Source organism: Vipera ursinii, assembly GCF_947247035.1.
Source record: "Vipera ursinii genome assembly, chromosome: 3".
In the NCBI taxonomy this organism is placed as follows: Eukaryota; Metazoa; Chordata; class Lepidosauria; order Squamata; family Viperidae; genus Vipera; species Vipera ursinii.
In genome coordinates, this window is record NC_139516.1 from 115157894 (window position 1) to 115174075 (window position 16182).

At 40.4% G+C, this 16182-nt stretch overlaps 1 protein-coding gene across 1 annotated transcript in view; it reads right to left on the minus strand.

Moving 5' to 3' along the window:
* Window positions 1-9816, minus strand: part of LOC310637215 (pre-B-cell leukemia transcription factor 1) — a 47480-nt gene extending 37664 nt beyond the window's left edge. Inside the window, exons 1-3 of the mRNA XM_083357560.1 lie at window positions 9577-9816; window positions 7248-7438; window positions 5197-5332 (exon numbers count right to left, since the gene is read on the minus strand). Of these exons, the coding sequence (XP_083213686.1) occupies window positions 5197-5332; window positions 7248-7438; window positions 9577-9771 (522 nt within the window). The 5' untranslated portion in view covers window positions 9772-9816. The remainder of the gene's footprint in view (window positions 1-5196; window positions 5333-7247; window positions 7439-9576) is intronic.
* Window positions 9817-16182: the final 6366 nt, after the last annotated feature.

Below are 16182 nucleotides of genomic sequence, written 5' to 3' on the forward strand. Positions count from 1 at the left end.
ACAAATTGTCAGTATTGGTGACGTGAAAAAGGGTTTAACAACTCATATAAAGCAAACTTCTTCAGTACTTAGCAATGTAAGTTTTCTGCCCAAGTCAGCAATCTTGCTGTATTCCGAAAACAAGGATTGGAAACATTCCATTCACATATTTTATATAAAGTTGGGTAAAGTTAGATAATTTCATGGTTATGAAATGCAGGGAGGTTTAAAGACCTTGGCTAGCTTAATGCATAGGAGACTCTTGCTGTAGTATCTCACCACGATAGACTCAATAAAGGACAGTAACTGAAGAAAACTGGTAAGATTTGTTCTTTCAAATAACTTTTGAAAGAGGTTGATGTTCAACTACGTATTCTCAGCTTGTGCTATTGTGATACAAAAATACTCACTACTGTCAACTGTGAGAAAAATTATCCTCAGAAACCCAAATACAATGAAGGTTGCTTGAGATCCCCAACAAAATCGGCTGTTTTATAATGGAGTATGAGGCTTCCTTAAAAGGATACATTAAGATTTTCTGGAAATGTTGGTTTCATATATAACATCTTGGACAAGTAGAGGGCGTATCATGGATTGTTCTTAGCATCATTTTTTTTTAAAAAAATCTGTATTTTGAATAAAGTACTTACTAAAATGTATAGTGCATAGAAATCTGTTTCATGCTATAACAGCAATTCAAGTGTTCATATAGTATCCTGAATACAACAGGATCTGACATGAAATAATAAAAAATGATATAATTTGACTGCTAAAACCATTAATAAACTTTGAAAGGAATTTTCAACTCCATTCATAATTCTATGGTGAGATCAGAGCTCCTGGAGCTGCTAACTTCATCTTGGATAAAGAAAGCAACTGATCTCCTTGTTTTGTATCTATAAAAAAATGAATTTGATGAGGACTGAAGAATGTTACTTAGAAAACTACAACTGAATCTAAGTGAAATGATTTAGAAATCACATCAAAATCATGCAGTATTACCAAAATTCTTTCAATCTTTCAGGAGAAATACTATAAAGAAACATACCGATAGAGAAATTAAGCTCCTAAAATTAGACTTAATGCCACAACTACACATGACTTTTATAACAGGGATAAATGCCAGGTGATATAACTCAATGGCACTGAATGTCAAAGACAGAATGCTATATAATAACCTATATGAATTTGATAGGGATAAACTTTGGCATGAGTTTTTTAATCACATCTCTGGAGATTTTCAAAAATAGACTGGACAATCATTTAATTGGGATGGTATATTGAGCAGGAGGTTGGACTAGAAAACCAACCTGCATAGAAACACATTTCATAAAGAAGGAAAAGAAGAGAAAATGAGGAGGAAGAAGAAAAACAAGAAGTATGTAATTCAATTGAAAGAATGTTTGTTTGAACTATTTTCAAATATCATGAATACATGAGTACAAAAATATTTATGTCTGTGTTATGATATTTCTTCTATTAATTAGATTAAAGTGACTTTGATACAATCAAATCTTATGGTTATAAAGGAATCACCAAATAGTTAAAGTCATGACACCACCTGTAAACTGGCTAATCTAAACCCTGGATAGAAAAAAATGGCTTAATCATAAAGGATTAGTTAAACTATCACATGAGCTGTAACATTTTTTTTTTATATGGCAGTGAAGCATCTCCGTTGAATTTTGATTTTGATATGGGATAGCTCTCATTTAAACAGCTTTAGTTATGTACCAAAAAATCTCTTTAAAGTTTCCTTTCACAATTTAGGATGAGGCTATTAATTTTTACATGGAATTCTACCTACTGGACTTTCTGTTCTCTTTGATCTGTTTGACATCTTACATTTGTGCATAATTTTGGCACAGTTATCTTTTTGTATATTCTCCTGCTACATCTAACAAACTTGCCAATATTGAGCTCAAGATTAACCCATTGAATCTTTAGATTCCAAGTGGTTCCTAATGATAATTTTGGAGTATTGTATTCCTCGACTTATAACCATTAATTTAATGAGTTACAATGGCACTGGAAAGAGTGACATATGATTAGTTCTCACACTTACGACTGTTGCAGCATCTCCACAGTCACGGGATCAGGTTATGCGTGCTTAGCAACCAACATGTACTTATGATGATTGCAGAGTCCCAGAGTCCTGGGATTGTTATTTGCGACCTACCTAGGGAGCTTCTGACAAGCAATGGAGGAAACCAGATCCACTTAACAACTGCATGTTTCACTTAACAACTGCATGATTCACTTAAGAACTATGGCTGAAAAGTCATAAAATGGGGCATAACTGATTTTAAAATTGCCTTGCTTAGCAGTGGGACTTTGGGATCAATTGTGGTCATAAGTCAAGGACTATCTGTATTGCATTGTTTACATAACCAGCATCCCATGCTTCTTTTTTGAAATAATCTTTGTTGCCTTTTTTGTCCGATAGTTTGGGGGGAAATAATTGTGGTGATCAAGGAAAGAAACTCACAGATGTTTGAAAAGCTATGCAGAATCCTGATCCAAATGCATTTATCCTTCTTTAAATCTATTTAATGCAAGCCATTAGGATTTCTAATAATATCTGGTTTAGCTTCCCCACAATTACTACAATCGTTTCTATTTATATTAGGATTTCTTGCTGTAATCTGAATGCCAGAACCATACATAAAATTTTCCTCTCTTGTAATACACGTGCCTGCTTATATGTGTGTATAATTAATACAGGTTTCTGTAGAATACTTCCAAGTAAACTTTCCCCACTTTGCTAAAGCACAGTGCATGAATCTGCTGTGTATACCCAGCACTGCTGGAAAAATAAACTCAGGAAGGCAGAATGCTACAGAAAAGGCCTTGTCCATTTTCATAATATTTCAGTTCTTTGATGAAGCACCATCTCTTGATTCCTTACAATAAAAGTGTAGAGCTACAACTAGTCAAACAACCAAGTTCTGCTGACAGGACCTTAAGTACAGTATTAACTTTTATAGTAATAAATATATCTAGCATAGTAATTAAAGATAATATTAGAAATCTGCCTTCTGTAAGCTTCAAACCATAATAAAGCAGTAATTTACGTAATCAGAACCAGGTTCTCTTTGGACTTCTCCCAAAAGATATGATTGTATCTTCAAGGCAGTTGTGCTGGAAAACAGTTTGTGGGATAATCAGGATGTCATTTACATCGTGCAAAGCCTTAACAAAAATCTTAGCCTACAGCATTATAAAGCACAAATTTACCCACTGAGCATCATTTGAAAGGTATTAACAAATCAGAACAGATCCTTTTTGGCAGGTTTGCAGGTTTCCCAATTGTGTCTGCATTAGCAAACTATACGGTACTGGTAAAATCATGATATTCTTTGCTTTGTAAATCTGCTCAGCATCTTTCCTATCAAAATAAAGGCTTTGTTGCAAGGCTGGCCAAGTTGGGAATAACATTAATTTCACCAAAAACTGATTGAACCATTCTTCACAGCCACTAGAAATGGTGGGGCAAAGAGAAATTCTCACCAGGATGTGAAATAGCGACTGAGCTGGCTAGAACTCTGCATCATACAGATGTCCAGTTAGTCCACCAAACTGACTTTAATAAGAATTTGGAAAGTCTGTGCAAGCTCAGAAATAAATGTTATGCACTGAACAGTAACTGGAGACAATGTATTCTGTGCATTGTTTGGCAGAGTAGAAGTAATTTTGAAAATCCAGCCCTGCTCTCAATACAGAGCTGCCATGTGGCCTTAATAGTAGTTGAAATACACTGTTTTTTCAGATTTCCTACCATCAGCGGAGAAGTTGCCTTAGAATTCCTTGAACGTTGCTGGCAAATTTTATTGGATAAATTTTCAATTCACATGCATCTGATTACTATTTCCTGTGCAGAAAGAATATTATCCAGGGACACTCAGTCACATCCCCGCCTTACGTTGAAGGTGAAAATACTTAGTAGTTGCAAACAAATCTTTCAAGGGATCAGAAATCATAAGGCTGGGAAGGGACCTTGGAGGTCTTCTAGTCCAATTGCCTGCCCATGGCTAGAGACCTTACATTATCCCAGGCGATCTCTTCTTGAAAACCTTCAGTAAGGGAGCATGCTGAAGTCTGGGAGGAAATCTGTTCCATTGGTTAATTGTTCTCACTGTCAGGAAATTACCCCTTAGTTCCAGGTAGGATATCTCTCTAACAAGCTTCTACCCATTGCTTCTCGTCCAGCTCTTGGGAGTTTTGCAGAATAAGTCAACCCCCTCCTCCCTGTATGATTTCTCATACGGTCCTCTTTTATCATTTTACTTGCTCTTCTTTGCATTCTGGTTTGCCTATCACCACTCTCTTTAGGAATTCCAGCTGAGCTGCCATGGAAATCAAAGGGTTGCACAGAATGCAGTTGGGAAATAATGGCCCTGATCCAAATAATACAATCTCAGTTTCTATATGGGCAACGGCCACCCTATATGATGATGATAACTTTATTGTCACTTTGAATGTACACCAATCGGCATACATCAAAATGAAATTTCGTGGCATACAGCTCTCAAAGGGTCACCACCTCCAATATATACTCCTTGTTCGGGGCCCGCTCAAATTTCACATTGTCCATTTTAGTCTCTAGGGAGTGAACGATGGCAAACAGGACAGATGGAAATGGGGCTCTATGTGGATTAGCCCTCAAGTTAGCTTGTATTCTGACAACCTCGCCTTCTTTCCTTTTTCTGATCCTGACTCTTCCACCTTTTCCTTTAAGAGGCCTTGCTTCTTTTCACCCCTGGAGCACGCTGCTGCCACCACCAACTCCTCCAAAAGCCTCTCTCTCTTCCTCTGGGCCTGCCGACAGCCTTATCCAGTTCCTTCGCTCCATAAGCTCCAGGTCCTCTCCTCCTCTGGAAACAGCCCTGATTTGCAATACAATCCATCACTACGCCAGCAGTCAGATCTTGCTGCTGGTAGAACAAATTCAAACAGTGCCAATGACTTTTAACGGTCTCACCAACAGTTCCAAAACAACTAGAAACTCGCCATGCCAGCAAAGATTGTTGGTCGTATGTCGTATGTTACCTTAGTTCCACCATGTTGCTCAAACACATTAAAATCTTCCTGATCATGTGGCCTATACTAGCCCTTAATATCCCTCCCAAAACTATTTGCCTTCAAGAGCCAATGCAGCCGCAGCCATTCCAGGGGCCGCCATCTTAGGTCCTATAGATGAGCATCCAGGTTTCTTACCTGTGAGACTGTGATGCCACACTTCTTGGCTAGTTCCTCTTTGGCTTCCTCACTGGGATAAGGGTTGCTGAGATGAGAATAGAAATATTCATTGAGAATTTCTGTAGCCTGCTTGTTGAAATTTCTTCTCTTTCGCCTGGTCACAAAACACGAAGGATAATCAGTATCAGTGATTCCAGAGAATTATTTTTTAAAAGGTAGGCTCAGAGCCATGAAATTCTTTCCTCCTACAAACAAACTGATGCTCAGATATGTCATTTTTTCCCGATTTTCACTTTCTAGGGCAAACTCTAATATACTTGGTATCTTCTTAATGCTTACACCACAAATCTAATTATAGCTGTTTTCTGATACTTTTTGTCTTGTAAAGCACTTTTCATTTGTCCTTTCTGAGAGCAAAATAATAATAATAATAATGATGCCAATTGATAAGGTATAATTTACTTTTCAGCTATCTAATTCTGTTCCTTGCATAAATCAGACTTAAACTATGGTTTGTAAAGTTGTTGCCCATCCTGCTATGTTTTTCTTCAGTTAAATTGTTTGACTCATTATTTAATGAAAAACTATGGTTGAGTTCAGACAAAATCAATTTCTTAAAGAATAAAAATATTAACTTTGGGCTGAATCAGTTCATTTGGCCAAGCTCCCTTTCCCCATGTATCCAGCTCCCTCCTTTGCCATCTTGTGTTAATGATTTTATCTGCTGTGTTATTTTATAATTGATGATTTTAATGTTTTTTAATGTGTTTATGTTGTAAGCTGCCCAGAGTCATTGGACACAAGATGGGCAGCAAATAAATTTCACAATAAATAAATAAAATCAATACAATTCTGTAAACTTTCCTAATATTGTCACTTAGAGAAGTTGCAGTTGTTTGCACATAGTGTTGAATCTGGCAAATTAAATTATTAATGTACTTTTAATCTTATATTTCTGGGGAAATAATTTTATCACTCATTTACTGCATCTCTTGTATCAGAAACTATGTAGCAATAGTTTCCTTTTAGTAAAAGTTAATAATCCTCGATTTATGAGCAGCAAAACTGGTAAAAACATCACAATTACATGACCGTGGTCTACTGCAGTCAACCATAAAGCTGAACCAGTTGCCAAGTGCCTAAGGTGCAGGGGTGTGTGCAGCCATTGGGATTCTGGAACCTGGTCATAAGTAGATTTTGGGAGGTCTATCATAACTTCAAACAGTTGCTAAGTGACCAGTTGTAGACAGAGGACTGCCTGTAATTTATTCACTGAAAAAGGTTTTACTCCGAAAAGGATCGGGTAAAGCTCATGTTCCCGACCTATTTATGTTGGAGGCACTTGTTTAAGGTGCTTCCAAACTGAAAGGATTAGCCGGTGACATTACCGTTGCCTGGGGGATGGCTCGGAGGAGGGGAGGCTCCTTTCAAGGAGCGGGCGTGGAGTGATGGGAGCTCACCCCGTCATGTAGCAGCATTCAGGTCTCAAACACAGGCTTGCTAACTTCCAACCCAGTGTCCTAACCAGTGCTTTTTTTGTAAAATAAAAAGGTGCCGGAACTCACAGACGTCATACAACCCGCCTTGCCTACCCTACAAGGTTCCATCCAAAAAAGGTGCCGGAACTCCGTTCTGAGTGTTCTATGAGAAAAAAAGCCCTGGTCCTAACCATGTGAGTCATCACGTTCCTTAGCTTATACATTGAAGAAATAGAATGGTGAATCATTGTTCTATAGGATCCATTTGTTCTATAGGCAGTTAAAAGTCTTCATATCCCATAGGGTATGTGGACACTATAATGGGATCTGTAATAAACTAGAAAATTTTGATGCTAGACTACTAAAGTACTAATCAAAATTATTGTTGGTGTTGCAAATTAAATAAATAATTTAAATATTAAAAGGGTCTAGCTAGCCCAAGCAAGTGTTTACTAGCTCACTCCCCCTCCCCATTAATTATTTTGATACTAACATTCTGTCTATGGGGGCAATCAGTTCTCTACCTTGGAAATGATTCCTAAGTGTCATAGACAAATAGGCAAGTATATGTATGTGTGGTCTAAAGCTCACCGTGCATCAAGAAATCGAGACCGCAAGATCATGACGGCTTCACATGTGCTCTGTTTGAGTTGCATCTGGATGGAGCTGAACTTGCGGTGGATGATGCTGACCATCCTCTCTATCTCTTTGGGGGAGATAGGCCGAGTCCTACTCTGTTCCCGCAGCAGATTCATCACATGGGTTGTGAACTCATTACATGCCTGGGACACAGGAGAAAAAGCATGAAGAACCCTTGGAACCACGGTATGGTGGCATCTTGCAGCTCTAAGAATGCACGACACACTTCTTTGCTTCCTCAAAGCTTTCTACTTTTCTGCTCAATAGCTCAAACAATTATTAACACTGTACAATAATAACGATGGGGCAAGGGAAAGTGAGAGGGGAGTGGGGGAAGAAAACAGATATAAATATTTAACAAATTTGCATACATAAATGTATATTAAACACACATTCTGACTCAGCTATAATAAGCTTCCATGGAATCATCAAGGAAAAAAAAACATGTATACAGTGTACTCTGATATATAATTTAGGCTGGTATTTCCCCCCCCCTTAAATCTCAGTTTTAAGACCCTCTCAATTATTGTGTAGCCAAGGATGCAGTTGAATGCAAAACAAAAGTTAAATAGATCAATTGTAAAACATCTGTAAAGTTCTCTTTTTACAAAGTTCTTCCATACGCTTTAAATTGCATATCATCTTAGATCATAGGCTCTTTTAAGTGATCTGCTGCTAAAATGTTGCTGTTAAATTTCAGTGGAAATAAGGTGGAGCTTTTAGATGCATACCAAAGTCTCAGGGACTGCATATAGACTGAGGCCTGCTTACCCAAGCCCTGTATAATGTTTCAAATATAAATCAGATTTGCACATCTATCTGATGTGTGGCTAAAAGCTAAACAGAGTTGGCGTTTGTTTGTGCCTAAATGAAAGACCACCTGGAAATCTCCTCTATGCCGCATGAATTCTATGATAGAAGAAAGAGATAGGGAATAGTGCATCTGAATTTATTTTATTTTCAGTCTCCCTCTCTCACAAAAGCATTTCTTCCAGATATATGACAGAAAGATACAAAATAAGCCCTCAACATTGTTATGAATAGATCTCAATAAAGGAAGGAGGTTTTTGCTTGAGTAAATTGGTTTTTTTTTTAACCTTCTAAATAGTAGATGTGCAAGTATCTCTTGTGCACACCATTCAGTTCAGTGAAAGTGAGAAAGCCCTCTGAAACTGCCTGATTTGCAGTGCTGTTCCCTCCTACTTATATGAGGGCAATTCGGAAATAAATCTCTGTTTGGTTATCAATGACAGACACTTGCAGATACAAAACTTTTATTATACACATTAGAAAATTACAACATTATATTACTTTTCGACTTGAATTGCCATTCAAATTGAGGCACTTGTCATAGAGACTTAAAGGTAAAGGTAAAGGTTCCCCCGCACATGCGTGCTAGTCGCTTCCGACTCTAGGGGCCGGTGCTCATCTCCGTTTCAAAGCCGAAGAGCCAGCACTTGTCCGAGGACGTCTCCGTGGTCATGTGGCTGGCATGACTAGACGCCAAAGGCGCACGGAACGCTGTTACCTTCCCACCGTAGTGGTCCCTATTTTTCTACTTGCATTTTTACATGCTTTCGAACTGCTAGGTTGGCAGAAGTTGGGACGAGTAACAGGCGCTCACTCTGCTACGCGGCACTCGGGATTCGACCCGCTAAACTGCCGACCATCTGATTGACAAGCTCAGCATCCTAACCCACTGAGCCACCACGTCCCCATAAAGACTTACAAGGTTTAAAATTCCTTAGTAGTCGCTCGGCACCAAATCTGGGCTATACGGGGTTGATCAAAAACATCCCAAAGGAACTGCTTCAAAAGCTCTTGGGTGCATCTAGTAGTTTGTGGGTGAGCATTATTGTGAACCAACACCACACCGGAAGTGGTGCCATAGAAAATCCTTCCAAATGTGTTCAGGAGTTTCCAAATGGTAATAATACCTTTTCTGAACTGCATCATTTGAAATGGGGGAGGGCATGAAGGCTTGCCCATTGGAATGTTTCCCATGGACATAATGTCTTATATATTAAATAATTAGCATCTCAGAAGGATGGTTTTTCTTGTATGCTATTTTTCTACATGCAATAAAATAGTATGTGGCCATTTCATATATTCACTCTTCACCTTAAGCAGCAGAGGCAATGAAAACAGTTGCCAAGTCCTTTGGTCAAAAGATGCACCTTCCATTCCTGAGCCGAGAGAGGATAGAGGATAGTGCTATAGGTAAGGCCAACCTAATACTACGGCTTGGCTCGTGCAACAGAGGAAGAAAGGTCACAGGTACCTGTTCATACTTCTCCAGCTCTGTGTGGTAGATCTGTCGAATCTGTGAGAGTTTTGCTCTGTAGTCAGAATGTTCTACGGAATTGTCTGAACCGGCACCCCCTGACGCTGCTGCTGCTGCCGCTGCCGCTGCCGACCCACCTCCTTTCTCAGGACCAGCTACCCCTTCTGCTAAGAGCATGTTGTCCAGCCGCATTAGCTGTGGGTCTGTGGGTTCCTCCTCCTGAGCTCCTCGAATGCTCAACACTGTGAAGGAAAAGGCACTGATTAAATCACAAAGCAATGACAACGCTTTCCTAGGTCTCACCTTCAGCTCTGTGTTTGCAGACAAACTGTCTTTTCAGGAGTGTTTTACAAATAAAGCAAGATATATACGTGCACCTCAACTTAAAACCATTCATTTAGTGACCATTCAAAGTTACAACAGTGCTGGCTTCCAGTTTTGATGTCACGGCGATGCAGATGCAGGAAGATGGGGCTCCATCTTTCATGTTTGATTTCGCCCCGCTGGGGGACCCTGGAAAGGGTTGAAAGTCGCCCTGTAGAGGCAGCAAGCAAGGAGGGACCTTTTTTGATCATGTGGGGGGGGCAGCATCCCTCCAAACCAGTGGGGGGAACACTGGCTACATTCACATAGCCAGTCAGAAGCTGCTGTCAACGGAAGACAACAAGCACTATCAAGCAATCTCACAGCAACATAGATGAAACTGGGTGAGACCTAAGCCTCTCTTTATGACTTTAAGACCTCTTTCTGAAAATCTTCCCAAAGCACTCCCCCCGAGGAGGGATGCTTCCCCCCACACATGATCAACAAGGGTCCCTCCTTGCTTGCTGCCTCTACAGAATTGAGAATTTGAGAATTGCAGCTGAGAAAAAGAACAGACTTGGGGGCTGCTTATCTATGTGGCAGAGACGATAATATTACTGTCGGGCCTGGCACACCTGACATTCAGAGGGGCGTGTCTGAACTATTGGCCTGTCTGAACTATAAACAGAAATACTGACCTTCAGAACTATATTGTGGAACTATTTTCCACAATAGAAGAAACATACACTACTGCCTGATATGATGGAACACTTTGGATTATAAATCTTGATTGTTAAACAACCTTTAATGGTTCTTTTTTTCTCACTGGACAGAAAGGTTATGTTTCTCATTGGACAGAAGAAAATGAATTTTAGTTATATCTGCTTAGGGGAGGTTTAAGAACAGCTAATTGGTTGGATAAATTTATAAAGGTGACTTACAAAAAAATAAAATGGATGTTCCATACTTAGTTCTAAATACTAAAAAAAAACATCTTTAACATCTGTCTCTAGAAGGTTCAGTTTGCCATATCACTGATGAACCACAGAAAGAAATTCTCTCCATGTTGAAATTAATACAAGAAACAATCACTTTAGCTCATGGTGAGATTAAAAATAAAACAAAGGAGATAAAAAAACAATTTTCTAATTTAAATCTACAAACTCAGGAAATAACTACAGAGAAGGAACCAGCAACCCAGAAAATAGAAGGAAAATTAGAGAATGCTGACACAAACATTGAGGATCTAAAGGAAGAAACTAATGACCAGACTCAGATAAATGAAAACTTAGAACACACAAGGATAATATTGGAAAAGGAAAAGACATTTTACAAACCAAGGTTTCAGAACATATTGGAAGATAAGGAAGGAGAGCTGATGGAATGGAAGATAAAGCCGTTAACAAAACTGTGGGAAACTGGAGAAGGAGGGAGATGTTTTAATGAATATCAATGGGCTAGTTCTTCCAAAAATTCTTTAACTAAATTGTTTATCTTGTTTCAAATAATATACATAAAAATAGAGGAACAATTATTTGATGATCCAAATGCACTGACTTGGAAAGTTAGTTGGCAAAGAAAGAAAGCTAGAGTAAGACTGAAAGAAATAGAAGCTTTGACCTATTAGAGGGGATGTTATATTACCAATTTGATGTTTGAATATGGTTAAGAATAGATTGTTAGATATAGAAGTATTATTATAACTAGATAGATAGGATTTGTAATCAGAATATCATATCTTGGTATGAAAAGGGAAATAAGAATACACTAAGAACTTTGAATAAGGGGAGCTTTTGGTTACCCAAATATAACATGTTCTGAAATTATAAATGATTGGGATATTTTGAACATGGATGGGAAATTAAAATTGAAAAAAGCAAAAATAGGATATGGACTGATTAAATGGACATTGAATTCAAATGCAATTAAGATATGCTTTGGTTAGAAAATATATTCTAAACTGATATTATTGATACTATTAGAAAAATATAACAAATGTTGATATGCAACTGTATATTTACTACCAACAATAAGAACTGTATTTGCTTAGTGTGGAAAAATGTCTATTACCAGAAGAAGAGAGGATGTATTGGAGGGTGTAATATTGGATTTAGTTTAAAGAAGCTTACATGTACCATGGAATCACTAATGGACTCAGTCATCACATTGTCTGTTAGGCACTTGATTGTAAAAATAGAAAATTAATAAAATATTTATTTTTTTAAAAAAGTTACAACAGTGCTGAAAAAAGCGGGATGACCAGTCCTCACACTTACAACTGTTGCAATGTCCCAGTAGTTACATGATCAACTGGTATGGATTTATTTATTTATTTGATTTCTAGAGTCCCCAAACTCAACCAAGTGATTTTTGGGAGGCTTACAATTTTAAAATTATAAATCAATTACATCAATTAAAACATTTAAAAAATGTCCACAAAATAAGTACAAACAGCAGCTGTGGCAATTGATCAACTAATAGTAAAACCAAATAATGGGACCCTTAACAAATTCTGAGCCCCAGGCCTCAATTTTAGCCAAAATTTTAAAGCTTTGCAAAAGCTCAACCAGGTTGGGGCCATTTTAATCTCCAAGTAGAGAATATTCCATAAGACAGGGGCTACAGCTTCTTCTAGTTCCCACCAGCTGATTCTCTGGCTGATAGGATCTGCAGCATGCCCAGTCCATTGGATTGAGTTGGACGGGTAGAAACTCTTGGAAATAGACCGTTCCTCAGCTAACCCCGGTCTCAGATAGGGCTTTAAAGGTGACAATGAGAATCTTGGATTGCACCCAGAAACATACTGGAAACCAGTGCAGCTCATGGAGTAGTGGTGTTACGTGTGCTGTGTAGGCAGCATCATTTATTACTGGTGCAGCCACATTTCCAAAACATTTTCAAGGGCAGCCCCATATAAAGTGTGTTACAGTAAGAGCCATGCTGGCACAGTGGTTAGAAGATGGATAGCACTCAGCTATCTTTGCAGAGTTGATTTCAAGAAATTGCTTCAAATTCTTCATCTGCAGCCCTGGTGGTGCAGTGGTTAGAATGCAGTTAGAATGTAGAATCCTTCCGAGGTTGGTAAAATGATGACCCAGATTGTTGAAGGCAATATGCTGACTCTGTAAACTGGTTAGAGAGGGCTGTAAAGCACTGTGAAGTGGTATATAAGTCTATGTGCTATTGCTATTGCTATAGTAATCTAAATGGGAGGTTACAAGGGGATGGGTGACAATGAGCAGGGTGCTGGTCCAGGTATGGGTGCAATTGGATGAGGATGGTTGTTACATTTTTAGATCTCCTGCTTGCCATTTGCAACCTTCCCAGCTGGCTCCCAACAAGCAAAATCATTGGGAGAAAGCAGATTTACTTAATGGCCACATGCTTCATTTAACAACTTGTAATGTTTTCCTTAAAGATCATGACAAAAAGGTCATAAAACCATGCACAATTCACTTAACAACTGCCTTGCTTAGCAACAGAAGGACTGGTCCCAATTGAGGTTATAAATCATGGACTATCTGTACATAAAAAGAACTGCAGAAAGGTTAGGTCAGTCCCCCAGTTAGAAATATATTTGCTTTGCTTTATCGTATAATTTTCTTTCTTACAATGTCTGCTAATGAAGCCTGTGTGTCATGCCAAACAACTGAACTTCTCAATGCATACTAAACTTTTATAAACCAAGGGACAGAAGGGAATGAGCATTTATTTTGTACTGTTTTACATTTTTTTTAAAAGGTTTTATATGTATACTGCCGAGAATCTCCTGATGAGCTGGGCAGTTATAGAAATCAAGTACCGTATATACTTGAGTATAAGCCGAATTTTTCAGCCCACTTTTTGGGCTGAAAAATTCCACTTCGGCTTATACTCCAGTCAACAAAAAAACTTACCGAGGACTTGTGCGCGGCCGAGGCTTTGGTGCTTCCAGGATCGCGCGCACCTCTCCCAAGCCACCGCCATCCGGAGACCTGCCGAAGTTTGGGGAGGTTTGGGGAGGTGCGCGCGCACCTCCCCAAACCTCCCCAAACGTCGGCAGGTCTCCGGACCTCCGCGCCTTGCCTGCCTGCTTCTTTCCGCAGCGGAAAGAAGCAGGCAGGCAGGGCGCAGAGGAATGGAGACCTGCCGACGTTTGGGGAGGTTTGGGCGCCTCCCCAAACCTCCCCAAACGTCGGCAGGTCTCCGTTCCTCCTGCCGACGTTTGGGGAGGTTTGGGCGCCTCCCCAAACCTCCCCAAACGTCGGCAGGTCTCCGTTCCTCCTGCCGACGTTTGGGGAGGTTTGGGCGCCTCCCCAAACCTCCCCAAACGTCGGCAGGTCTCCGTTCCTCCGCGCAGACCTGCCGACGTTTGGGGAGGTTTGGGCACCTCCCCAAACCTCCCCAAACGTCGGCAGGTCTCTGTTCCTCCTGCCGACGTTTGGGGAGGTTTGGGCGCCTCCCCAAACCTCCCCAAACGTCGGCAGGTCTCCGTTTCTCCGCGCAGACCTGCCGACGTTTGGGGAGGTTTGGGCGCCTCCCCAAACCTCCCCAAACGTCGGCAGGTCTCCGGACGGCGGCGGCTTGGGAGAGGTGCGTGCGATCCTGGAAGCACCGAAGCCTCGGCCGCGCGCAAGTCCTCGGTAAGCTCCGGGCGGTCACTTGCTTCGCGTCTCCTGAGGGAAGGGGGGGCGACTGGAGCGGGCGTGTTTCCTCGCCTGCTGGGCGCCGCGATTTGCCCGGGGAACACGCGGGCCCCGAATGGCAGCGTGGAGCGAGGAAGCGGACAGCCAGGGCTTCCCCGAGAGCCGCAGCCACACAGGGTATTCCTGTGTATTCAGGCTTGCAAAATGGCGGATCGAGCCTCTGCTGGCGGCAGAGGCTTGCAGAACGGCGGATCGGCTTATACTCGAGTCAGTAACTTTTTCCAGTTTTTGGGGGTGAAATTGGGGGTCTCAGCTTATACTCGAGTCGGCTTATACTCAAGTATATACGTAAATAAAACAGCTTTAAAAATTATTATACATATTCTTTATAATAATTGCTTTAAAATGAAATTTTTCAAACAACTTCAGTTTCTGGTGGCTTCTTATGGAAGTGGTTTACATTGCCGTTGCCTTCTTCTAGGATGACTTCCCAGTGCAGATTATAGCCCTGATAGTCCTGGAAGTCTCCAATCCAAACACTAGTGAGGCCTGGTCCTTAGCTTAGATCAAATGAGTTAGATGCTATCACTAAGATGATTAAAGGCCTGGAGACTAAAACATGAAGAATGGCTGCAGGATGTGGGTTTGGCTAGTCTAGAAATAGGGGAGACCTGATAGCAGTATTCCAGTATTTGAGGGGCTGCCACCAAGAAAAGGGGGTTATGTAATTCTCCAATGCACCAGAAGGCAGGACAAGAAACAATGGTTGGAAACCGATCAGAGAGAGAAGCAACCTGGAATTAAGGAGAAATTTCCTGACAGTGAGGACAATTAACCAGTGGAACAGCTTGCCTTCAGAAATCGTGGGCACTCCATCACTGGAGATCTTTAAGAAGAGGCTAGAGACAGTCAATTGTCTGAAATGGTACAGGTCCTTCTGCTTGAGCCGGAGACTGGACTAGAAGTCCTCCAAGGTCCCTTCCAGCTCTATTCTATTCTACCACCACAATTGTAAGAGCATAAACAGTGCCTTGCTGGATTGGACTCGTGGCCCATCTAATTCAGCAGTCTGTTCTCACAATGGCCAACCAATTGCACAAAAAAACTTACTAGTTTCTGAGCAGATGGCCTGTAGAAGCAGTCAAACTACCATCGAGCTGTTGTTCACCATGACTTCCATTGGTATTAGTCAGTGCTTTTTTTGTAAAAGAAAAAGGTGCCGGAACTCACACATGTCATACAACCCACCTTGCCTACCCTACAAGGTTCCATGCAAAAAAGGTGCCGGAACTCCGTTCTGAGCGTTCTATGAGAAAAAAAGCCCTGGTATTAGTACAGCTCTTTTTTTGAAGAAAAAACTGGTAGCAAATTTCAAGTTTTATTCTTCTATTTGAGCCACACTGAGGAGGGTCCTTTACAGGCAATAGTTCCCATACATTTACACTGCTCACAGGATACAGCACCCAAGAGTCTGGTAGAACTGTCGAATGACACTGATCCTGATCCTGCTTATCTTTCTTGGTTACAAGAACAGGCATTATTTCTGATGGGGAGGCATAAGGATAAATCAAAGAAGGACCCACAACTATAACCATTTAGTTTCCAAAAACATAACTCTCTAGAGCTGTAACAAAGGGGATGAAGACATCCCCACTCATGATTTGAAAACACAACC